The 27,744-nt window shown below is 36.0% G+C and overlaps 1 protein-coding gene across 3 annotated transcripts in view; it reads left to right on the top strand.

Moving 5' to 3' along the window:
• The first annotated feature begins 14,164 nt into the window (after positions 1-14,164).
• Chodl (chondrolectin) overlaps positions 14,165-27,744 on the top strand; it is a 24,251-nt gene continuing 10,671 nt past the window's right edge. For 2 of the 3 annotated variants that reach the window (XM_010645651.2, XM_010645654.2), the window contains exon 1: positions 14,165-14,759. In XM_010645651.2, the coding sequence (XP_010643953.1) occupies positions 14,681-14,759 (79 nt within the window). In that variant the 5' untranslated portion in view covers positions 14,165-14,680. The remainder of the gene's footprint in view (positions 14,760-27,744) is intronic. The other variant, XM_010645652.2, reaches the window with a different exon arrangement.

Below are 27,744 nucleotides of genomic sequence, written 5' to 3'. Positions count from 1 at the left end.
AAGAAGCAGGATAAGATTTCCTTGATCTTTCCCTTTGTATTAAATGGAATCAACAAGCCTATTTGGTTAGTGCCACCCATACCCAGGCTTGGCCTTCCCTGTACATTAAGTCGTCTAGACATGCCTAGAATTGTGCTAAACCAATCTGTTAGGAATTTTTATTCAAGTTGATACCACAATTATCACAACTATTGACAGCAATCTAACTTTTTCATTTCGTCTTACATACTGCATCAATATTTTACCCTAACAATCTAATTATTTTGATGGCTTATTCACTACACCCATGATTTAACTTCCCAAGTTAGTGGGATCACACATATGTGGATGTATAACATAAGATAACACTGTGAGTGAGACTTTCACATTTCTGGACAACTAGTCATTAATCCTATCTACATACTAAATGCCTCTCCATGTAAATGACTTTGTGTGCTGAATTAGTTTTCATTAATGGACATCTACAAGTGACAAAATGGTGGATGAATAAACCAACAGATTGTTGTATCTTCATGGCTGTATTGTGAGATGCATCATTAGTTTCACGTCTGTACTATGTGAGGAATGCTGGCTTTACTGTGGGCATCTGGCTGACAGTACCTAAGGGGTTTGTCATACACACAATCCAAATATCTCAGCTGTGTTTTCAGTTCCCTGGTGTCCACTCTGGCTTAGAAAGGCACTCATGGGCCAGCCTAATCCTCTTGTCAATTTTGTGAGCAGTTAAAAGAGAACTCTCAAATACCAAGTCCCTATTAACTGCATTGTTTTTTTTTTGTTTAAACTTGTTAATGTTTAAAATATTTTTGATTGAGGACTTAGGATTTTTTTTCAAAGACAGAGACTTCATTTCAGCTAAGAATATGGATTATAATGAGAAAATATATATGGGATAAAATTATATAATGATGCCACTACCAAACGCAATCCCAAGTTTTGTGGTTATTTTGTGTTTTAGTTCGCTAGATAAAAATAGCACATGCTGTCCTAATTTACCATACAAAGACAAATCCTCTAAGATTAAATGTCTGTAAAGTCTATCTGGAGCAATAACTAGGTTGAAATGATGAATTTATCAATTTATTTATGCACCTTGTTTGTCATATGGATTTTTGGTAAAAACAATGGAGACCAACAAAATAAGTAAATCTTTGCAACATTAGGGAATATATGAAATATCTACATGCCTGAAAAAGTAGGAAGAAAGCATACTCAAATGAAATCAGGTGAAATAAAACTTTTCTTCATAAGAATGTGAATTGCTGATTTGATACACACAGAGTTGTGTATTAGTGAGATTTTCTGTGATGATTTTAAATAATAATAACCTCAAGACTTCAGTGGTTTATATCAAAAAACATTTGTTCTTCTCCATAATGGTTGAGGCCCTCTCTCCTCCAGGCTCTTGGTGCATTAGATATTCTCAAAATATCTGTGCAAACTAAATGAGCACTGACTATCAGATGCATATTTTTCTTATGGTAGATGGGACAGATAAAAGGCCAAACACAACTCTAAAGGATGTTTAAAGCCTTTGTCTGAATAAGATGTATGTTTTATCCTATCCAATTCCCTTAGCCAAAGCAAACCACGCAATCAACCCCAACATTAATGTTGTATAAACTCATACCTCTCCAGTGGTAGTGAGGGAAGAATGCTAGGAATACAAAATGCTTTGTAAACCTATGATTATTCTTCATTCTTACTGAAATTATCTTCATTTATTTCAAGTGTTTTGATCTTTATAATGAGTTTGATTCAATTCAACAACCATGTAGCTAGCCTCAACAATGGAGGAAGACACCTTGATGACCAAAGTGACCCATTAATTCGGTGGTATTAACCCCCTAAAGAGAATATGTCTGTCATAGGTTCCCTTTGGAAAAAAAAACCTTACTCAGCTTTGAAATTTTAAGAAGTAATAATTAGTGCTCCAATAAAGGAGCCATACTTCAAATAAAGATTTTGACAACATAAAAGACTGCTCCTTTTCCTGCCATATCATTAAAATACTCAATGTTTTGGATCCAATATCATGAAATGACACTACTTGGAGTGTGTCCTGCACTGTTTTATTTTATGACCTACTCAACAGAAATTGTTTCCATGGCTGCCTGCCACCATACAAATGCTAACTCCATGACTTGACACAATAATGCTTCCATTTGATTTAATTTAAATATGCTTCTTCTCTACCTGTATCTTCCAGTGAATGCACAACGCTTTGCAAAGACAGGGCTAGATATAGACTTGCCCTGACACATAGACTGTTTAGGTGGTAGTCCTGTATTCTTGATTGTATGGCTCTTCGTATATTTTAATCTGTTCCAAAGAGTATTTGAAATATAATTTTCCAAGGTCTCTTTTAGCCTTATTTCAATGTCTCTATATCACTTTGCAGTCTGTACTGCAAAGAATTCCTTTGGAATCACAGAAGCTTGGCTCCTTTTACAGCTTGCTTGGTAGACTTAGGTATTTTTTCATCTATAAGAGGGGCAAATATACATTTATCTCAGCATTACTTAGAAATGTCAGCTTGGCATGGTGGTGCACACCCATAGTTCCAGCACTCAGGAGGCTAAGGCAAGACGATTGCTATGAGCTCAAGGCCAGCCTGAACAACATAGCGAGTTCAAGGCTAGGCTGAGCTATGTAGAGAGACCCCATCTCCAAAGAGAGGTCCATAAACATTTAGACTATAGCAATATTAACATTTTAAAAATCTGTATTATACCCCTTAAAACCACCTCCTTCACATTTGGGAAGCATTGGCTTAGTTTTATTGAGAATTGGCAAATGGCTGTGTGACTGGATAAGGAATTATGTACCTAAATGAGAAAATATCTACTGTCTTGAGAAATAGTGGTTAATGGAGAGCCCAGTATTAGCAGTTCTGTATAACAGAAGGGCATATTTACTATTTTTAGACTTTATGTTCTTTAAACTTTTTGATAGTTTTTAACCATATATATTCATAGGGCACACATAATGCCATGTAAATATATGTACAGTGTAGAATGACTGAGTTAAGGTGACTAACACATCCATCACATTAAGCACTTACCATTTACTTCGCCCATTAAACCTTCTCCTTTAAGCCCTTTGAACACCATTTCCCCCTGTCTCCCCACTTCCAGGCTTGACGGACCAACGTTCTGCTCTTTGCTTCTATGAGACTGATGGTTTTAGATTCCATACATAAGTGAGAATGTGAATTTTTTGTCTTTCTGTGCCTGGCTTATTTCACTTGACATAAAGGAGGGATTACGCTTGAGAGGGGCTTGACATTTTATTTATAAGCATAGACTTTAGAGCCTGGCTTTCTGGGTTCAAATCCTATGTCTCAGTTTCCTTATCATTAAAAATGGGAACAACAGTAATACAATTAGACATTTTTGAAGATGTAATAAGTTAATACATAAGGTAATACATGTTAGCCTTTCAGGATATTGCCTGGCTCATAGGAACCATGGATTTTATTGTTGGATATAAGTTTCCCTCTAAGAGATAGAGGGCAAGATTAATCTCATAGTCTTCAATAACATTATATAGTTTTAAGACCTCAATTTAGCTTCAAAGTTTCAGCCACTATTTTACCACAAGTTAAAAATAAATATTTTGGGCCATTTTTAGTTGTATTAATTTAATTTGGCTTCATTTCATATTAGACGGCTTCTGGTAACACTTAACACATTCTCTTTTTCTTTTCGGTGTGACTTGATATTCACAATTCTATTATTTATTACTTTGAACTGTAATTTAAAACAATAAATCTATCAAAGTTTAAAAATTAAGTCAGTGAAATATTACCTATAATTCAACCATAACTTTTAACACATGATGCAGAATACATATTTTAATTCTTTGGTGATATAAAAAAGAATGATATTCCAAATTTTATTATTAACACAATGAATCAATAAAGCACTAATATTTTAGAGATACTGGAATAAAGAAATTTTCCATGTCTGGGGCTTTGGTTAATTGTGCACATTAATATAAGTGTGAGAAAGCAAGCTATATCTTATTTTTTAATTTTGAAGACACTACATAAGCCACTCAGTGTGAAAAACAAAGGTAGCCAGAAGTGGTGGCTCACACCTGTAATCCCAGCACTCAGGAGGCTGAGGCAGGAGGATTGCTGTGAGTTCGAGACCAGCCTGGGCTACATAGTGAGTTCCAGGTCAGTCTCAACTATATATAGTGAGACCCTGTCTCAAAAAATCCAACCAACCAACCAACAAACAAAAAATAAAGGTGTGCCCTTTTTCAAATGCTATACTTTTACACTGTGCCTGCTGTCAAATTCCCTTTGAGAGTGGAAAGTGAGTTTTTGCCAGACAAAGGTAAGCTGGTCTCCATTAGGATTACTTGCTGAGGTAAGCACATTCCTGAGAGGGCATTTGATGACTTCCTTCAGTATTCTGGAAAGGAAAACAGAACATGGTATATTTCCTTGTTCTTACGTGGTCATGAAGGCTCAAGATGCGCAGCTGATCACTAGGCAATGAAACATGTGTTTCTCTGTTACAGTTGTCTTGTCTTTTCTGTCCTCTTCGAAGCATGTTTTGAATGTATGCTAAGGTCTTCGAATATATCCTGTCGCTGATGGGAACTCATGAAATAAGTGGTTGTTTGTAACATTTATGCAATATTAGGCGACAGACAGGATAATTTAATTGAAAGGGATGCCAGAAATAATACTGTAATCCCTTCACTTTTAAACCCCAGAAGTGGTTCCATATATCTGATGAAGCCTGAGTGCAAAATGAGTTATCAGTGTGTTTCACTAGGAGACAGGAAGAGGCTGGAACAAGACGTCCTCTGTGAAGGCTTTCAGAAGAATCTGTATTAAATACAATAACACTGATGTTAAGTGGGAAAATGTGTAGATATGATGCTAGTTCTGAATTGCCTTACCTTACAGTTGAGAAGGTAAAACACAGATAAGCATCTAATCTGTGAAAACTGATACTATGAAACAATTCACAGATGAATCTAATTTAAGGACTTGATTAATGTTTTATCTATTCAGGCAAGGAAAGACCATGGCTTGAAGTAGCTTTTGTGAGGAAAGTAGAGCCAGTGTTTAAAATAGGTACATCCAAGGAGACAGACATCATAAAGATGCACAAAAGTAAGAAGACAAAGGAAGATGGTCAGACACTCAGGTAGTTGTGCTGGGTGATTCACAAAAATAGGAAGCAGAAATAAAGGTAGAGATGTAGGGTCAGATTTTAGAGGACTTTGGATAAAGAACAGAAAAATTCAAACTTTATTGACAAGTGTTAATTGAAAATTTTTAGGTGGAAGGGTATCTAAAAGCCCATAGGATTATTTTAATAGGAGCTTTACATGATAGCCTTAAGTATTAATTTTCTTATAATTCTGTATTATATTTTACTAGCATATGTTTAATAATAAAATAAAGAAATTAAAATAATAAATATACAAGAAAGCTGTATTTTGGGCATGCAATGAGCTGACAGTGTGTAGTGTAATTGATAGCTATGCTGAGGCTGGAAAAGCTTAAAAACTAAATCCCAGTGAACTCTGGATTGACCCCAAGCAGATCTGTATTGAATTTATTCCTGTTATTGTCTATGAATGTTGAATTATTTTGTTATTAAAAGATTAACGAGTACCAATCATCAGGAATAAAGTGATCAAGTATCATTTAAAATAGAAGAATTGGTCACACATGCAACCAATTGAACATATTCCACTTACAGTAAATTAGGTGTTCCAAACAGGTTTTCTGAGAAATTTATTGAAAATAGCATTTTGTTGCTATGGCAACATAGAATAGTAATTGGAAACCAGAACATTAAAGGAAAGACAGACAAATAGTTTCTGTTTAGCTCAACGGCATTATAAATCTAGGGAGAAATTCAAATTCTCATCAAATGTTTAATATTGAATACTTTTGCACTCAAACTCATATAGATTTAGAAAGTCTAGTTATATTTGTGTTACTTGTCAAGTAAATGAACTATTCTTTATTTTTAAAAATCTGAAATAGGTTTTTCAAAACCTTTTTTAAAAGCTTATTTCAGCTTTCATAATTTTTGGTAGATTCTGGTATTTAGACCCTTGCTTCAGAATATTATATATTATACATTGATTAAAATCTGATTTTTCAAGTGCATTTTATGGAGTTTAAAGTTTCCACAAAATAATTGTTCATTTGGAAGGAAGTATAGTCAAATGGCAATTTTATTTAGGTGTTTTCTAGTTTTTTAGGCTTTTCCTCAGTGCCACATTAGAAATAATAATTGTGGGGCTCAGCGAATGAGCAAGCTATTCGGTAATTCTAAAAGTTTAAAGCAACTTGAAAAAGAAGTAGTAAAATATATTAAATCCTGATAATTTTGACATGTATTTCAGATAAACATTTGAATAATAAATAATATATTTTCTATAAATATAATATCCTTAATGAAATTGTGGTTATCTTAACATTTAGACTGATGAAATTTTATTCTGTGTTGTCGTCTGCAAGCTTTTTAAAACTCTTAATTGAAATTCCTGTTTATTGCATTCCTGGTGTGCTAGACACTGTTAGGCATCAAGGATACCGGATAATGTATAATTTATTGTCTTTTTTAAGGGAGATAGATGTGTACATATAGAGACAGAATGTACCCAGCTAACTCCTGGAGAAGAAATATAGTGTAACATAAAAATAATCATAGAAAAAAATAATTATTTTCCTGATAATTTTTAAAAGTGTAATAGAAGAGGCAATAATGAAACAAACACCTGATAAGTATCATGGGTGTGACCCAGCCTTATTTGGAGTAAATTACAACTGAATCGGGCAAAACAGGATGTGTGGTCACCATATTCTTGAAAGATGTTACTGGTGAGAGCATTCAGCAGTGTGGAGGTAGAAAAACAAGATTTAAAGCTGCTAACATTACCCTCTTTAGTGGTTAATTAATTAATTGTTAACTTGCAAGGGAATACCCAGTGGATTTGAGTCCGCATATTTGTTTAAGGGTATAAAAGGCGAATAAAAGGGAAGGATTTCAGCTGATCTTCCTTGGAAGAGCTGTAGTGGACCAATTTACCTCATCGTTGCTACCAAGGATGGCTGCTGTTCTCTTCAGAGGAGCTCTGGTCTTTGCCTTCACCTTGGGCGTTGTCTCCTGGCTTTTGGCACACACTTCAGCTTTCAGTACTGGTCTTTCAACCTGCCTGTGCAGGCTCTCTAGCCTTCTGCACTGGCCCTTGGGCTTTTCAGCACAGAACCTTCCATCTTCCATTGAAGATTCCTTGGCCTTTTGATATGTATGCTTAAGGGACATTGCCTTGGGCTCTAGGCCTTCCACTGGATTTTTCTGGTCTCTAGAACATGGACAAGTCTCTTACACTCTTCTACATCTGTAGGACAGTAGTGTAAACTAATCTTGCAAATTTCTGTGTCCTGAATTAAATCAGATTCAAAGCATGTGCAGTCTTTTGAGGAACCTTGCCCCAGCCCTGCAAGCTCTTGTAAGCATTGACTAATGCACCTTATGAGATGCACAGTCATTGCTAAATATCCTTGAAGGATTGTTCCAGGACACACCACAGGCATCAAAATTCTAATACTTGTATTTCTTATGTACCATAGAATAGTGCTGTATTTGCATATACTCACATATCATTTTGTATACATGAAATCATTTTGTATACTGATGAAATCCTTTTGTCTCGTCTTGTCTCTAAGGATGGATGAAGGAGAGGAGAATGTCCTTCTGTGCTAATTTCAGTCCTTACTAGAGGTCCCTTCCTTTTTGCACTGCCATCTCTCTCTTGGGAGCAAAGGAAACTTCAAAGCTTGGCTACAAGTAAGGATAAAAATAAAATTATTAATTCAAATATGCATTTACTTATTTTCCATATTTAATAGTTATTAAATAAGTAGTTAATATCTCTAATGTTTTAATATTAGCTACATATTTATATGTACTCATCAAATAAATAGTAAATATGTCCATCCCTTGTTTATCAAAATGTATAAAAATACTAAAGCTTCTATTTATTTACCAGATCAACAGTATATTTGCCAAGTAAAAGGTAGGACTAAAATTACCTAACTGGAAGGGAATGAAACTAGCTCAGAATTTACAATCTAGTGGAAATAGACAAACATTAAACAAGTCTACTCATAATCTTAACAGAGTAATTGCAATATGTGTTCAGCAAATATTTGCGGAATGAATAGCAGATAAACCAGGGGAAGGAGAACTAGAGGCAGACTCAGGTCAGGCAGGCAGAGATGATCTTTCTGCAGATCTAGGCAGAAGCTCAAGGGCCATATCTGCCATACTTAATAAAGCTTCTCCAGCATCCTCATGTTTTAACTTCAGTTAGAGAAACAAGCTAGAGTCTGGGAGGTGGCAGCAGAGTGTTAGTGACTCTTACCTGTTGGAATAAGCCATGCAGAGTCATGTGATTATGCGAAAGTTAAGAGAGGGGTTGCTGAGGATGGGTGGTGGGATTGGTTATATTAGGATATTGAGATTTACTTCTGTTCTCTATTTTATTCCCAGTAGGCATTTTTCTCCAAAAGTCTTCAGGGTCGCATGTTAATAAGTTCCCACGGAGATGGGTCTGAGTCCGCAATGATTATGTCTGTCTTCTACTAAGAACCTTATATATATTTTGTCATGTTGTATTAACATCATAAATATTTAAAATCTAGAGCATACTCTTGATTTTGTTGTATCAGACTAAATTACTTCTACCAATTAGAGGAGATAAAGAGTACTTGGCTACATTTGTGATGGTTTCTTATCTTTCTGATGTTCTTTAAAACTCTTTCAGGTTACCTTATGAACTTTTGCAGCTTGTCTTTGAGAAGAAATATTATAGCATCATCTCTTTATGTAACATGGTTCATTTTTTTTCTGGCAAAAATATTTGACAATACAAATGCACTTATTTTTGTTATCTTTTTCCCTTCTCACTTAGGTTTATCTTAACGGAGTTTCTGTGAGATGCAGAATATTTATCTACAAGTTACCTGACAGTGTGTTCCGTATTATTACCAAAATTTCCATTTGCTGTGCTTCAATAAACACATGCATTTTGCATGCGAGCTATTAACTCTTAGAAACAGTATATGAAAAAGTAGCAGTGACAGATGTACAGACAGAAGGATATTCAAATTGATTTTTTTTTGTCCTGATACCTTTGTTTTTTGCCCCAATTCCCTCTACTATATATCATCCCACATAAACCAGTTTATGGTTAATATCCCTCACTTTGGCATCATCATTTTCTGGTCATTTGATATATTTGAAAAAAAAATGTTGAATAGCCATGAATAACATAAAGATGTGCTTTTTGGGGTTCTTTCTTTTTCCTTTGTATAATTTTGCTTTTAGTAAAATATAGAACTTTCATAAAAAAATACCTTGGTTCATCAAGTATTTATAGTTTTATGGTCTCTGAGCAATTATCTTTCACTCAACTTGGTATTCAGTTTTATTTTGTTTTGTTTGGATTTTTCCTTTATGTGACATCTGCGTAATATGTTGATCTGTTACTCAAAGGACAATCGAAATTTTCCAGGACTCCTGTTTTCTGAATAATTTGGAAATCAAATAAGAGCACAAAATTCATCATAAATTGACATTGTCTTTTTAATAGGCAGACAGGAAGGAAGGACGCAAGAAAGAGAAAAGGGAGAAATGAAGGAAGATGTAAAGCTTTTTTAGCTTTAGAAAAATAGAATTTTAAAACTGAAACGGACATCAGAAACATTCAAACCTACTAATTCCCAGATCATTGGATGATGGAACCTTATTTTTAACACACATATTAATTAGGAATGCACTTAGTAGCAATTGTTTCCTGAGGAAATATTGATCAAATATGTGGAAGAAGCTTTCAAAAATTAATTAAATTTACAATTACTAGAATGATAGGATCTAGGATATTGGAAATATCACTGCACATATTCAGATAACATATGAAATTCTGGCCAAGGGCATACAGCTTATTATTTAAATTTTTTGTGAAATATAGTAACCTCATATCTGGTGTGGAATGCCATTCAATCGGGAAGCACAGAACTTCTCCAATTCACTCTTTTTAAATTTTATATGTGAAACCCAAGGAGGTGGAGAAACTTCTCCAAAAGCATTTTTTTTTAGAAAATTTGGTCTTGCATTTCTGCTAAGCTAATAATCATTCTAACTTTACCTATAACTCTTAATTAAATTTATCAGTTATCTTCCTAATAATTCAGGCCAGACATTTGAAGTAAAAATAAATTTAACTTATACCTTTGTTTGTTGGTTTATCTCAATTTATTTTGTTGGTTGATTGATGTATATTAAGACCAGACTTGGTAAATTAATCCAAGATTAGAACTAAAGTATTGTCTCATGCCAGACTGATAATAATATTCAGTTGCATTTTTAAAAAAAATATAAGGAAATTTATTACTGAGTCAATATTTAATCATTCACATAAGATTCTTCAGATTTGGTAATTTATTAATAGAGACCATAAACATTTTTACTGTGAATGGTCATAATGGTCACTCCACAAAGCGACTTAAATTTTACTAACTTTAAACTTCAAGTTTTAGGAAAGCATGCCTTTGTAACAGGTGTAATTCTTCATTGCATTCCTAACATCACTATGAACAAGGAGCTCTCCTCTTTATTCCTGCAAAATTTACAGTTTCTGAAATCATGCAGAAGAGTGGAAACCAGCTTCTAAATAAAGTAGGTCACACATTTTGTGACACAGACATGTTTTGAAAAGAACATTTAAATCTCAGGGGAATTTGATCCATCGCACATCCTCAAACTTGAGCCAGTTACAGAATCACACAGATGCTGAAGGGTCATCTCTAAAACATTGCGAGGAAAATATTGGGAGTTGATGGTGTTTTCCTGGAAATGGCAACAAACCATGACCTTGGAAAAAATGGTTTTGCTTTCCCTTGAAGTAACTCTAGTAATGGTTTCATTTCCAAACCTTCAAATATTTTTGTTATGTCTGGTAGTATTATTCATATTACTCACAAAACACATTGCATATCATAAAATGGAGTGAACAAGACAGTTAATAATGGATTCTGATCACATCTCAAATATATTATGAAATTGTAATAGTTTTATATATGGTAGGAAGTCTCCTTTGTAGACCTTATTTGTCACTTTTTGAACTAGAGCACATGTGAATGAAACAAGTGACTGAGGATAAAGCCACCAAGGGTGAAGTCACTGACTACAAATTAATGCCTGCAATTCAGGCTGTCTTGAGATTTATTAACAGACTCACAAAACAGATGCTCACTTGGGATTGCAGACATCTGAAAGTGGATGGGAGAGTGATGGAGTCAATCATGTTTGGAACATATTCTCATCATAATATATTATTAAGGGCACTGACATCACATTTCAAAACTTGTGTTTCCAAAAGGTGTTGCTATATTGATACTTTTGAACTTCTGTGAATTCAGTAATTAACCTATTCCTGAGATAAATTTATGGCTACTCCTACTTATAACTGAGATCACCTTTCCATTTCTGGGTTTCAAAATTCCTCTTTGGTGTTGATTTGATGTTGAAGTCCTTAGTACAATCAATTTGATGTTTTGAAAGTTTTCATTTGATTATTAGTACTATTGTTCTTTTACTTTACTAGGCATGTGAGGGCTGCCTCTCCAGACTGCCAGTCATATGGTGTTGTTGGGCCTTGACTTCAGCTGACCTGAGTCCTAACTCCACACATGATACAAATAGTCCCTCACATGCCTTAGGTTCTCTTGCTTGCTATTGAGGAACCCCTCCATCTTCTGATTGATCTGCACACAATTTTTAGCTTCTAATTTAGTGTGGTTAATTTAGAGTCTATAATGCTTGCCATCAAAAAGCCACTTGTCTCCTATGACCCCATAAGCTCTGGAGGTTATTGGAGGTGTTGAAAATCATGTTTAAAAAATTAATGAGTATTTGTTGTTTTCCCCTAACTGTAGTAACTGTATTCCATTTTTAAAAATGCATTTTTGTTCAAACATTTTAATTTTTACTTCCTGCTATGCTATATGGTGTCCCCTGATGCTCTTCAAAGAGAATATCTAGTAATTTTAAGTTCCATATTTAAGACTATCCAAACTGGACTCCTTGAATTTAGCAATGATCTATCTAGATTTTATTTGGTGATAGAGAAACAAAAAAGCGGATCCTATCAGTCAGTACCTTTAAAAACATCAGATCTAACATGAGCCTGTACTTTCCTGAATTCAGCAGATTGGGTGTGGTCACTTTAAAATGATAAAATTCTAGCCCAAAGATAAATGACATTTTAGGAAGCTTGTGTCACCATATTCAGTATGAGCTATCACTATAATTTGGATGTTCTGAGATGTTAAAACTATGGGGCTCCTCCCTGACAATAATGCTTTGGAGAACTAGCTGGCCTTTTAGGCTTCACAGACATTTGAGAGAATAGAGAGTTCACTGATTTGTAGGGAATTATCCAGTGTTTATGTTGTAATCTCATTTACTAGGAGATTGTATTGCTGGGCTCACACCTGGGATAAAAAATCGTCAGGAATAGAGTGGTATAAGGGCTGGAGATTTAGCTCAGTGGTTCTGCTGTCTGCTTCTCAAGCATAAGGTTCCAAGTTCCATCCCTGGTACCAAACAAACAGGAATAGAGTGGTATGAAAGGGGTAAGTCCCATGCAGAATCCAAGTCCTCGGGCATTTGGAGAGGTCCCTCATGCCATCAGCAAAGGTGACTGCACTCCCAACCTTGACTGCTTCTCAAGAATGCATGCCAACATACCTACAGACATATGCCTACTTCCTCTATGCTAAAATGATATTTAATTTGTCCTTCCACAACTCCCAATCATTATTTTATTGCATTTCCTTTTTCACAGCAGATTGTGAGCCTCTGGAGGGCAGCACTCTGGCCACATACACACCCATTGATCCACTTTGACACTTTTTCAGGGTTCAGCTATACTGCCTTGAAGATTTTAATAGTTATCCATTCAAAATTCTGGAATGTCTGTGTGTGTGTTTTCTTAATTTGGTGAATATTTAGCAGGTGGTAAAGCTCACAGATCCTTTACAAAATCCAGACTTTTCAGTTTTCCATGCCCCTGCCAAAATTTCTATATTTTCAGGTGATACAATGAAAAAGACATTGACAGGGCACACCTAATTGTAAACTCATCCCAAGTATTAACATTTTTTCATCTAAAGAACTTGTTCTGACTATGGTAACATTGATGTCTCTTCTTCAAGAAAAAAAATCCAACAAATATTTAGAGCATCCTTATGGTTTATGAAAACCAGAGACAGCAAGAAGTTAGGAGAAAGTGTATTACCTGTGAAGACAGAAGGATTTTATCTAATAAATCTTGGCACATTTGAGCAATACAATAGGGAAAGTCTACTGGGGGTTATTATGAGAGCAGTTTGAGGGTTCATACCATAAGCTAGATATAGAAAAATGTCCCATGAATTTCGTTCCAACCCTCCAGGAAACTGCTATTACAGTTTGTGAGTGGACTGTTACTTTAAAGAACAGGTCAGGTTATGGAAAAGTGGCCTCGTATTTTTTAAGATGAACTTTAAGTCTAATGTAAACAATAAGTCAGCAATAAGATGACTGCAAAGAAATAAGTACATTTTATAACCAGGAATTTCCCCAAAATTTGGAATATTTATTTTGTCTTGACAATTTTCTCTAGAGTTGCAGAAACTGAGATTAATATCAGTTGGCAAAGCTATGCATCCAATATTCTCTTCAATTTACTTCTGTAGAAATTTAGTCAAGCAACCTGCTTGGAAATACTCTGTATCAAATCTAGGTGGCAAAACCTGCCACTTTCTGTAATTCACAGATCCGGTTTTGGCTCCCACTTTGCCAATCCATCTCGCATAGTGGCTACTGCCCTGCATCTAGCAATTCATATGATCAAGCAATTTAGCACAAATACAGAAAGGCCCCACAACCTGGCATCCCCGTGGACATTTATCTCTCAGAAAACCAAATGGATCCAACTTTTGCCAGAGTTTAATAGCAAAGCTGTCACATTTTACCCAAATGAGTACAGAGTCCGTTGGCGAATAGAAAGAGGGCAGGAGGAGGAGGGGGGAGGAAGGGGTGGGACTGCTGACTACTGGACTGTTGGCAAAGTGGCTCCAGTTTTTGGGGGAGTGGCTATGGCGCTCCTGCATAGCAGAAGAAACGAAGTAGTTAAAAAGTATAACCAGCGAGGGGCAGGGACCCAAGGATAAGGCTATATAAGACCGCGCCTCCAGCGCAGAGCCGCTGCTACTGCTGAGTCGGGACCGGGGCTCAGGAACTCAGCCCTTCAGTACCAGAGGCCAGGGACAGAAGCAAAGGGCAACAGACCGATCCAAGCTGGGGCTCCTTATTCACGTCTGAAACAGGCACAGGACCTCCTAACTTAGTCCCCTGTCCCCACACGCGCACCCGCAGAGTTGCAGGCTCTCGCCCAGCACATCGGCTTGCGGAACAAGCACGCCCGGAGGCAGGTCCCACACCAAGGCGATGCGTGCAGGAGCCCAGGCGACTGTCCTCGGGCGGAGGGAGTAGGACCCAGCCGGGAGGGAAGGAGTCTGCAGGGTGAGAGTAGCGGGCGGAGGGCACCTTAGCTGCGGGACACCTGCTGCTGCAGCCTTGCCGGGATGCTGCGCGTGGTCTGCCTGCTGCTGGGCTCAGCACTGCTCTGCGGCCACGGAGCCTTCTGCCGCCGGGTCGTGAGCGGTAAGTCTGGGGGCGCCGGTGCAGCGGTGACGCGGGCCAGAGACTGTGCGGAGCTGCGGGGTGTGGTGCGGTGGGGTAGGGTGGGGAGCTGCGAAGGCATGGGACTGGGAGGAAGCGCGGAGAAATGGATCTTGCTCTTCTATCCCCTCTCACCCAAAGACAGCGGAAAGTTTATTTTTTTTCCCCCAAGTGCCGTGTTCAGTAGCTACTCCAGCTTGTTCTCGGGCCGTACGGCCTTTCCCAGGAGTGAGTTCCACTTTCCCTGTAAGACAGTCGACCGAGAGATGGGCACTTGGAAAAGGGGTGGGGTAGACGCAAGGAGCAGCAGAAAAAGCCGCAGCAGAAATGCTTCGCTCTCCAGGCCGTGGTCGACTTCAGTCCCTGCGTGGCGACACAGGAGTCATTTCTGGGACCAGTCCAGGGCACTGTGGGTGGCTCCAGGAGGCCTGGATCACAGCCTTTGTTCTCGGCAGGACTGGCAAAGAACGGGGTGCAGGCTGTGCGCAGACGCCTTGCCTTCTCACACCTTATTGCAACGTAGCGACGTCTCGGAGCATGAATTCAGCTAGCGCTGGATTGAGGTGTACTCAGTAATGACTGAAGGTTCAACCGTACAAAGGGCACGCAATTAAATCTGTCAAACCAGTGCAAGGCAAATGGATTAAAATGGGCAAGTTTCCCAGCATTGTCTCCAGATTTTCAATTTCAACAATCACTCTTTGTGTTGAACAGTTTATATTGTATCCACCCTCACTTTTAAGAGGGGGAAGTCTTTTCGAAAGGATGCAGATTCTCAACGGCCGCGATGAACGTGTCTTACAGGAAGGACCGACGTAACGACCCTTATGGAAATCTGTTGCTATACTCATGAAAACACTACAGGTGTTGGGTGGATATGGGCATGTGTTTTAAAGGTGAAAAATATTTTCGACATTAAAAAGTACACGAAGTCCTGTTCATATTTTGTGTTTTTGCCCAACAGGTGTCACTGGATGTAGAGATAAATGTAGATGACAGCAGCTTAATCAGTTGCGAAGCTAGACCTTTGGACACTGGCATATTACACTTAATTGTCACTGACCTTCCCCTCAGCAATGTCTGGTATTCCACGTGGTCAGAATATAATTCTTAAATAGTTGCCAGTCACTCCCCACTTGCTGTTTTTTTTCAGGTTGTACAGAAGCAGTGACATTAGATCCTTTTTCCCCCTAACTTTGCTGAGAATAAAAATGTTGAACTATGTAGACCTGCTGGTGTGAATTACATGTCTGACTGCCTTTATTAGCTTTATTCTTATAAATGAATGAACAATAGTGGTCATGCTTTGAATGTGTTTTCTGAAAAAATATAAACTTGTCATTGAATTAATATGCTATTGGGTATTGTTGTATTCTTTTTTACATGCTTGAAAATTTTAAGGGAGAAAAAAAGAAATCTTAAGCAAAAGCATAACTTAAATTATTTATGAAAAGTTTATTTTGTGTTCAAACCCCTTGCTGTGTTTTTCTGTGAAGAGTTCAAAACATCTTGAAGGTGACGTCTGGAAAATTTCTAAGTAACTGAGCATGATCTATTTGATTTAGCATAAATGATGATGTTTACTTGATATTAAAACAATTACCTAGTTGTGTTTTTCTTATGAATAATTCAATTGCCTTTAGGCATAAAATTCACATTGAAACTTAACCATTTATAAATTAATTTGTGATTCATATGTTTTGAAGAGTAATTTTTAAAAACCTAGATTTCAGCTGTGATGGGCTGTGGAGAGAGTAACTTAGCTTAACAAATGTGAAGCAGAGCTCCTTGAGTTCTCAGTGGTGCATCGACCTCACTGTACCTCTAGGGACTTTTTACCAAATCTCCTTTCAAGAAAATGAGAAAAACCAAACCAGCTTCTTCAGGATCATTATTTGGAATATACTTACTAATATGAAGTTTCCATTTATTCAATTTCATAGCAACAATTTATAATTTCTTTTTCACTTACTCAAATAATCACTTACTTGCCTCTTCCAAAACTAGGTGCTCACAAAATAATCCCCCATAGAAGTTCTTTGTATTTAATACCTTAAAATACCAATGATACTTTTCAACACTTATAAATATAATATTTTTAAAGTTCGGAGCATTATTTAAAAATAAGCTGAAAATATTTTAGCAAAAGTAACATTTTAAATAACTTCATCATCATCCGGCTCATCAAACTTTATTGCATTCATGGCATTTAATAGCAAAAAATTTAGTTTTCTAGAAGAAATAATAAAATTCATTGCATGAATAAGGAATGAAACATATAACCAGGATGATAATAATGAAAGAATATATAATAAATTTATTACTAATTGGGGAGCTACTTTGAGGAGCTTAGACTTCTACTGATTTCTTACTACAAACAGATGTGCAGAGAATATTTGTGGGGGCTAAAATCATTTAATTTTCTGAACTAATATGAAACAACATCTATTTTAGAACAAAGGTAAGAAGATTTTTATCTATGGTACATGGATAAATATAAAAAGAAGGGTTCAAAATTCAGGTCTAATTTGAAGAGAAAATGGAATTTTAAAACATTTAAACACATAAATTTTAACGATTTATTTTGAAGTAAAGTGTTTTCTTCTCCTCTTCCTTCTTTGTTTTTACATTTTTCCATTTAGTGTGCATAGGCATGGTCCCCAAGCTGTTTATGCCACAAAATGTTATTAGGTGTATTTCATGGTTGTCTAGAACACCTGAATATGTATGAATTCAATCTTACTATGACCAGCATATATTTTATGGGTGATTCAGAGTCCCCTTTTTACCATACAGATAACATATAATATGGCCAATTCATGGATGATAAGTAGCCTATAGATTAACATACTACAATAGCAAGAAAGATACAAGAAAAAAAACCCTGTTGAACATGTCCCAGTCTATGGAACAATTTCATGACATCATCAAAAGCATAAAATGATGACAGTGCAGTTTTCAAAGATGCAATTACTTTAAGCAGCTCCTGAGCAAGAAGAGAACAAATTAACCTTATTACTGGTCATTTAATAAAGTACCCATTTATCATTTCCATTATTACTTAGCTGTTGTTTGGCATCATTTTATGATTTTGTTTTTACAACTTTTTCCTGAAAATGGAAATATCTCTACATTAATGTTAGAAAAGAAGCCATATTATGTAAGAGGGTCCACAGAAGAAAGCCAGTCAATTCTTCGCTAATTTTTACTGTTTTCAGCTGCCTTCTCCAGGTATTTATAAACAGGTGGATAGGTGTTTTAAAACTGTAAGTCTGTTTCTTTCAGTGCTTTATATGATGATATAACAGCCTGATAGGTCAAGTATAGATTTATTCAGTGTTGGGAGAAGCATTCAGCTTTGGCCTTGTTTGTTTTATTTGGAAAATATAAAGGATAGACTGAGAACAACCTAAAGGCATATAGAGTTTAAAAATCCAAGATGCAAAGTATTTTTTATTAACTCTGATGGAAAGAATCAGCAAACTCAGCAAAAGAAAATCTAAACTCTACTTAGAAGCAAGTCTTCAATGCGCACCCTTGTATATGTTAGCTCCCAGTAATCAATAAGTGATCGATGTTTGTCGTGGATTATATTTGGATGTCTCCCCAAAACTCCATGTACTCATAGGCAGGGATCTGGGAATGTGATCGGACCCCCAGGACAAAATAGCTAAACATGCCTTTAGGAAGTGGGGTCTGTTTGGAAGAGGTGGGCCAGGGAGGCTGTGACTCCGAGGGTGTCTCTCCCTGCCAGGATTCTCCCTTGTGCTCAGCTTTCTGCCACCATGATGAAATGGGCAGCTTTCCTTCTTCCAGGCTCTTCCTAACTTGGAACCGGAAGACTACGGACTAAAATTATGAGCCAAAAAGAATTCTCTCCTCCTTTAAGTTGGGGGTGTCAGGTATTTTGTCCCAGCCATGAGAAAAATGACTTCAGACAATGTTAATGATTATGACATAGATGACAGACAGAGGGCTTATATTCAACAATTATTTTGTTCATGAACTATTCCATAATTATATTATGTCAGAAATGTGGGACAGCATAGAAGTCAGGGTAAATGAATTACAGAACTAGAAAGCCTAGATATAAATTTGACTTTGACACTTGTGAGCTTGTAAGCTGTGTGAACTTGGGAAAATTATTAAACTTTTCTCTGCCTACTTTGTCTCTTTTAAAAATATGAAAATATGTACATCATAATAAGGCTTCTGGGAGAACTAAAAGGTTTAAAACAGTTATGTACCTCTGTGCTTCCTGTACAGAAGTATATTGCAAGAGGACAAGCAAAGGAGCTCAGCGTGGCCAGCCCTATGCTCAATGAGGCTTCCTAGAAACAAAGGCATCTTTTTCTAGATGATTACTTTAGAAAGGGGATCTTTGAACATGTTCCACTAGGAGAAGTCATATTTTCCTAATTTAGTAAAATATATGGATTCTACTAGATGTGAGGTCCTATACTCTTAATTTATCGATTGGCATCAGGCCATTAATATTATCATTAGTTCCATAAAAATCATAAGCATTTTCACTTTTGAAAATAACTCATTAGTGTATGGTAATACTACATGACGGTGGCATTTATTTTGGGAAGTTGCTACATGCAGTTAGCATCTTAATGAATTTTTTTATGAAAAAAAAAGTATTTGGAGGATAGTGGTAAAATGTGCTAAATTCAGTCAGTCTTTTTGGGGTGAGATTTACCCTGCAGACAATCTTTTACATAACTTTCTTTTGCAATTAAAAGGAGATCATAATTGAACAACAAAAAGTTTTAGTATGTGTCCTATGATTTTATTGAAAAGTATGACTTCAACTCAATACTCATGTAATACTAATAATACTTGATAAGTATGATCATAGGGAAAATTTTACCCCTTCACAATTAATTGCTAAGTTTTAAACTGTAAGAAAATAAATGACAAGCAAAGCAAAGCCAAAACAATCACCTTTGTACACAGGAAAAGAAAGCCAGCTGTCAAGACTTCATGAATTTGGCTCTGCTTTTCCATTATTGTCCAACACACCTAAAACTCTGCCAATATTTAGCTGTACAAGAATTTTTTCATTACTAAAGAAAGGACATCTATTCATGGAGATAGTTGCAGTATTTTTATCGTGACAGTGATAGGAATGTTTATGTCAGTACTTGTTACTGAGGATTATCTTTCAATAGGAGTCTGTATATGTATATAGCTGTGTGTATGCATGCACATGAGCGTATGAAACTAATGGGTGAATATTTCTTTTCTTAGTTCTATAAAATTCAGTGCAAAAAGCTTAGACATTTAAATGCTTTTTAAAATTTATGTAGCTCCAGAATTTATTAACAGGAACAGTGCAAAGATACTGTCTCGGAGTTCATTTTTCTCAAAGTGTTTACAGAACCTTGAGTGGAATGTCTGCTCTCTCTTACAGATAATCCAACAATCAAAAGATGTTGCCAAGTACAGATACTGTGTGATAATTGTTTGCAGTTAGATAGTATAAATGTATCATTAATGTAATAAAAACCACTATATGGGTCTCCAAATGCTTACCTATCCTATCACATGTCAGTGAAAGATTTCATTTGAATATGGTGTTTAAAAATAAGAGAAAGGCATATTCTCCATGAGATCTCACAAAATTAGAAAGGAAACAATCAGAGTTGTTCTCTAGTATGATTACCCTTTACAGAAGTGAGAAAGTTGCTTCCAGGAGATTTACGTTAAGAGAACTTTTCTGGGAATTAGGGTAACATTTGTTTCCCAGCTGCTGAAGTTCCATTGCAGTAGCAGCCAAATGAAATCAGCTGAAATGCAGAGAGGTTCAATAGCTTCTACTGTTGCTGATTTTGATGCAATAAACTGAAAATCAGTAGTAAAATAGAATTGGGTGTAAAGAAATTCATAGTGTCAGCTTTTACTTGCCATACATAAGCCATAAAAACTGTAATCTGCTACTTTCTGGAAGCTGCCTTGCTAGATTTGAATTGCTGGAAACTTTTCCTGTTCAAATCCGAAGACACTGCTGTTACTTAGTCAATACCCTTTAGAGTCAATATATTGGTTTTGGTTGATAATAGGGTTTTGTTCCCTTTGAGAAACGCATTTCTTTTTTTTTCCTCATTGAGTTTATTGGCCATTTTAGGTATTTTTATGTAGCCTTCACAGTCTCCACTACTCATCCAGGACCTGTGGACTACTCTATTATTCAAATGTCTGTTATTCAGGATCCATGCAGTATTAGTTGTTAATTGTTTTAAATATAATCCACATATACACTTTTTTCTTTTCTTATTTCTCCACAAACTAACATAGTGTTGTAAGAAATTTCCACATGATACAACATTGAAAATGTTATCTTAGTTTTATAAAAGAGTTAATTTTCATAATTTTTGTATCTTCACAATGGGTTGATCAATCTTAGACTTCCTTTTTAATATACCAAAGATAGATAAATAATATTCAGGCATCCTCTGAATATGTTCTGGCTTTTTTTTAAAAAATGCATTTTTATCATTAAAACATCTGGCTTCTCTATTTTTTTTTTCATTTCATGTATTTTGAAATCCTGCAAAACAGTGTTGTTGGAAAAATTTAGCATTTCAGAAATACTAGAATCAAATCCAAAGATGAATGTTCTTTGAGTAAAAAGTCATACAAGTTGAAAACTCAAGGGACTATGGTTAGAATATATTTGGAGATTTAGAAATATGTAATGGCTATTAGAGATGAAAATGAAAATGGAGCTTGCTTCTTAAAAACATGAATAAAAATATAGCCTTAGCATTGTTAGAATATTACCAGGAAAATCCATTTTGAAATGTGTAATTGTCATAAAACCCAATAATATATGGAGAAATTTCAAAAATAATACTGTGCTATATTTCCCTTACAATTACCCTTTGGGACTTCCACCATCTCCTCTCAAAGATTATTTTTAGACTGATTTGTCCTCCTGAAGTTTCCTTAACTCATTTCCTATGGTCATACATACCGACATGCTATTTTTTGTTAACAGTTTAGCCAATTTGTTTTTATTAATCAGTGTTGCAGTCAGCAGGATTTGGCAAGTGAATACATTAAATACAGGACATATAACTTATAAAGTTATTTTGATAATTACCCAGAGTCAAATGCAAATGAATGAAACAGATAAACTGCATAATAGAAGCCCAAAACATTCAACTGAGGGCCTAGATCTCAGAAGTGTCCCATACAAGTCCAGCTAAAGGCTTAGAGTCCAAGGCAATATCCTCCTCTTCAAGTCTAGCTAGTGGGCTAAAGTCCACAGTAATGTCTCATGCTTGTCTGTATTGACAATCTGTACCTGGAAGACCCAAGGCCAGGAGCCAGAAAATCTATGCTGGTTAGATGAAGGATTTGTACCATCAAGCTAAGGGATCCACATTGGAGCTCCAGAGTGATGATCACGGTAAATGTAAGCGCTCCCCTGATGAAAGCAGCAGCCATTCCCAGCAACAGTGAGGTCCCAGAGCTCATACTCCTATGAGAACAACCTAGTATGCATCAAGAAAAACCATCCACCAACATTTGTTGTGCGTTGATTTCTTGATAGCAGCCGTTCTTTGTGGGGTGAGGTGGAATCTCAGTGTTGTTTTCATCTGCATCTAGGAATGACCAGTGATGTGGAACATTTTTTCATATATTTACTTGCTGCTTTTACTTCTTTGTCTGAGAAATGTCTGTTCATTTCAGATGCCCATTTTTGAATTGGGTTTTATATTTGGGGGGAGCTGATTGTTTTGAGTTCTTTATATATTCTAGATAATAGTCCTTTGAGGAGCAGCTGGTAAAAATTTTTTCCCACATTGTAGGTTGTCTTTTAGTTCTGTTGATGGTTTCTTTTGCAGTGCAGAAGCTTTTTTTTGAGACAGGTTCTCATTATGTAGTTGAGTTGGGATGGATCTGGAACTCACTATGTAGCCCAGACTGGTCTAGAACTCACAGTGATCCTCCTGCCTCAGCCTCCCTCCTGAGTGCTAGGATTACAGGCCTGCACCACCACGCTGGGCCGGAAGCTTTTTAATAAGATAAGATCCCAGTTGTTAATTCTTTGCGCTAGTTTCCATGCTACTGAGGATCTGTTCATAAAGTCTTTTCCTATGCCAATGTCTTCAAGAGTTCTGCCTAACTTATCTTGCAGCAAATTTAGTGTCTCTTTTTAAAAAATATTTAGATCTTTAGTCCACTTGGATTTTAGTTTAGTGCACAGTGAAAGATAAGGTTGTAGTTTTAATCTTTGGCAGGTTGAAATCCAGTTTTTCCAACACCATTTCTTAAAGAAGCTATCTTTCCTCCACTGAGGATGGTTGGCTCCTTTGTCAAAAATGAGGTACCTGAGTACATCTGGAGTTGTTTTTGTATCTCCAGTCTATTCCTCTGATCCTCAGGTCTGTTTCTTTGCCAGTACCATGCTGTTTTTAATCACAATGGCTTTGTAGTATATTTTCAAATTGGAAATTGTTATATCTGCTCCTGTGTCTCTGTTGCCTAGGATAGCTTTTGCTATTCTAGGTCTCTTCTGGTTCCAAATGAATTTTTGGATATAGCAATAACAAATGTTGGTGGGGTTGTGAGGAGAAAGGAACCCTTCTCCATTGTTGGTGGGAGTGCAGACTGGTGCAACCACTATGGAAATCAATATGGAGAGACCTCAAAGAGCTGAGACTAGAGGTTCCATTTGACCCAGCCATCCCTCTGCTGGATATCTTTTCAAAAGAATTAAAAGAATCATACCATAGTGATATATGCACACCCATGTTTATAGCAACACAGTTTATATAAGCTAAAACTTGGAAACAGCCCATTTGCCCATCAGTTGGATACTGGATAAAGGAGATGTGGTTTTTCTATAAAATGGAATACTACTAAGCCATAAAGACTGAGAAATTAGAGCCATTCATAGGAAAATGGATGCATATTGAGGATATACTCCTAAGTGAAATAAATAAGTCACAGATGTATAAATACTGAATAGTTTCTCTGGTGTGAAAAACTATAATGGTACATGAGATCCTAATGATATAATTGACAATGTGAAATAGGAAGAAAAGGGCTAAAGGTGTAGGGGAAGTGGGAAGGTAGAGGAAAGGAAATAAAAGAAAAGAAAAAAAACCAAAAAAATGGAAATAAAGTATTTGTAAATAGGTAAGGGAGGAGAGGGTGAAGGGAGGGCAGGGATAAGGGGAAAAAATGAGAATGAAGACCTGTTGTGTAAGGTACAAGATCCCAATGATGAATGTAACTGTACTGTATACCTAAAATGTACCAATAAACTCAATGAGAAAGAAAAATCCACAGCAACCTTCTGCAAGAAAATTAACAGGTGAAGAACTTCCCCTCCAGTTCTTCTTATGGCTATTGATAATAATCTTCAGGAGGATCCTCCACACCCTGGTCACACTGACTTTGTTCAGCTGGTGCATTCCAAGTTGCTCATTAGTCAACTCACTACATTCAGTGAGCTGCTCCTGGGTCCAGGTGACAGCTAATGAGACAGAGAAGACAGCTTTTGACTTGCTTACATTGCTATTCTATTTTCTCTGCTTGTGTCAAGATCTTGAATGCCTATCACTCAAGTACTATTGTGAAGTTAACAGTCTTCTTCTGATTTCTGCTCACTCCAGCCACAGGAGTCATCATAGGTCACTAATTGCTGATTCTGGGGAGGCAAGATGGATGTGATGAAACACTAGCACAGTGTGATATATTGTAATTAAGAGTACAAAGCATGAATGTTTTATTTTTTGCAGGATTTAAGTATATAACACCTTCTAACCCTGTAACTACTGACTTTTATTGATAGTCTACAGATTGAGGTAGGGAGTAGAAAAGGCCTGCAAATCAAATAAAAAATAATGTCATGTACATTGGTATAGGAAAAGACTTTATGAACAAATCCTCAGTAGCACGGGAACTAGCAGAAAGAATCAACAACTGGGATCTCATCTTACTAAAAAGCTTCTGTACTTCAAAAGAAACCATTAGCAGAACTAAGAGACAATCTACAATGTGGGAAAAAATTTTTACCAGCTGTACCTCAGACAAAGGACTATTATCAAGGATATATAAAGAACTCAAAACAATCAGTCCCCCCAAATATAAAGACCCGATCCAAAAATGGGCATCCGAAATGAACAGACATTTCTCATACAAAGAAGTGAAAGCAGCAAGAAAATATATGAAAAAATGTTCCACATCACTGGTCATTCGAGAGATGCAGATGAAAACAACACTGAGATTCCACCTCACCCCACAAAGAATGGCTGCTATCAAGAAATCACACAATAACAAATGTTGGCGGGGTTGTGGGGAGAAAGGAACCCTCCTCCATTGTTGGTGGGAGTGCAGACTAGTGCAACCACTATGGAAATCAATATGGAGATACCTCAAAGAGCTTGGACTGGAGGTTCCATTTGACCCAGCCATCCCTCTGTTGGGTATCTTTCCAAGAGAACTAAAAGAATCATATCACAGAGAAGTATGTGCACCCATGTTTATAGCGGCACAGTTTGTAATAGCTAAATCTTGGAAACAACCTATTTGCCCATCCGTTGGAAACTGGATAAAGAAGTTGTGGTTTTTCTATAAAATGGAATATTACTCAGCCATAAAGAGCGAGAGAATAGATTCATTCATAGGAAAATGGATACATATTGAAGATATACTCCTAAGTGAAATAAATAAGTCCCACATGTGTAAATACCGAATAGTTTCCCTGGTGTGAATATTCTGCAACAATGCATAAGATTCTAATAAGATTACTGACCTTTAGAAATGGGAGGAAAGGAGCTAAAGGTGTAGGGAAGGTGTGATACGTAGGGGAAGAACAAAAAGGGAAAAGAAAAAAATGTGAGAGAATGAAAAGATGAAAATAAAGTGTGTGTAGATGGGGAGGGGAGGAGGGGGTGAAGGGAGGGCAGAGGTAAGGGGAAAAAAATGAGAATCAAGACTTGCCATGTAAAGGTACATGATCCCAACAATGAATGTAACTGTACTGTATCCCTAAATGTACCAATAAACTCAATAAAAAAAAAAAAGAAAAAAAAATAATGTCATGTAGATGAATAGCAGGAAAACTATAAAACTATCTTATTTTCTCAGAATAAAATATTTTATTTAATTTTATATAAAATATGTACTTGGTATGATCCCTGGTACCAAAAATAAATAAATGAATAAATAAATAAAAATTTAAAAATTACATACTTGGTAGTTTGTTTGCCAAGTCAAATCTAAGCTAGGATCAGAGCAAAACAGAGTGATAGAGGCTGTGGACAACAATTTAGGGATAACAAATCATACAGATGATTCTCTAGCAGTTTGAAGGTAACAACAGAGATCTGAGATGGGCAAAGGAAGCTAAAGAAAACTAAAACAAGACAGCATGATCATTCTTGCTATTGCCTCTATAATCTTAGTGCATATGGTTGGTGGTTAAAAATGTAGGTGGATATAAGTAGTAGAGTAATTGGAATTTCATTGCTGGTAGAATTAGATAAATTCTACACACTGCACTATTGGTTGTATAAATATGGCTTTAGAATGGCCCACTGGGATCATCCACATTTGCAGTCAAGTCATTAAGTAATTAGGAAAATTCATTCTCCTTAATATACACTGGTATGTGAGATTCAATTTTGAAAGTTTTTTTTTAAAAAACCTAACTCTTATTGCCTGTGCATTTATGAATTCACAGATATTGTTAGACCAAAAGTGAATTTGTTATAAAGTTTGAGAGAAAGGTGATTTTCTACTCAGAGACCTCAAGAACTATCTTAAGCTTCAGTTGCAGTTCTGGCTAATAAAACAAATTTATTAAAATATATAATGTCTTTCAAGCAATTAGATATCAGGGGACAGATGGATAAAATGAGTGCTATAACTTACAAAAATTGTTAAATACAACTATAAGATAGAAAATCTATTTAACCTTTCCACCAAAATTTAGAAAATTTTATTTATTTGTTTTGCATTGTTTTTATAGACTTTGGACCCTTCATTGTTTCTAACCCTTATTCCTAAAGAAATATATCATAAAACCATCAATAGCTAAGATAAATTAAAGGAGTTTGGGTTCAAATTTAGTGAAATTCTGATTAGGGAAGGTTTTAAAAACGTAATGTTATTACTTTCAAACTTAAAAAAGGAGATAACTTTAGTCTAATGTAAACTTTTGAGGGAGAATTGGAAAAGTCATTGTTAATGTCTATTCAATGTATAAGTAGATCTTCTAAAGTTGACAAATGACTTGTCCTCAAGTCTGCTAAATATTAATTGCTTTATCAGTTTTGAGCTAATAATTTTTAAATGTCTTCAAAAGACAAGTTGAGCCAAATTTCAGCCTATCCTCATCTCTGTGGATATTATTAGAAAGGAAATATTAGCTATTGGTGAGATTTTCCTAACTTCTATATTTTGTGATGTACTTATTTCAACTTTCCAAGCTATCAGATATTTTGCATCACATTTAAAACTCATTCCTCTGTTTGTTTGCTTGTTCTTTAAGTACTCCAGGCTCTAAATTCAAATTTAGGAGTTTTCATTTGAAATTTAAGATTTACCTGACATGTTTCTGAAAACTGGGAGTTGATGGCCCAGGGTTTGGGTTTCACACACAATGTGTCCAATAAAAACAGAATGGCTGAAAGAATTGGTAGCAGGATTTTCTCAAAGACAGTGCATGATATGCTCACCAATCTATGAGCTCTGATGTAACACTATAATTGTTCAATAAAGTAATTACTTTGATTCTGGACCCTCCTAACTTTGAGTTTCAGTGTATTTGCTCTAAGATATACATAATCAAAATAAATATATTAACTGTATAAGTTTACCACTTTGTATCTTAAGAACACCTTAAGTAAAATTCTTGTGTTTTCCTTTACTTGATTTTAATAATTAAATTCCTTTATGAGTTCTTTTTTCATAACTTTGAACTTCCAGCTCATTTTGCTAT

Source organism: Fukomys damarensis, unplaced genomic scaffold (genome assembly GCF_012274545.1).
Source record: "Fukomys damarensis isolate Sample0158 unplaced genomic scaffold, DMR_v1.0_HiC HiC_scaffold_24, whole genome shotgun sequence".
NCBI lineage: Eukaryota > Metazoa > Chordata > Mammalia > Rodentia > Bathyergidae > Fukomys > Fukomys damarensis.
Note: the sequence above shows the minus strand (reverse complement) of the source record. Positions and strands in the feature narration are given on the sequence as shown.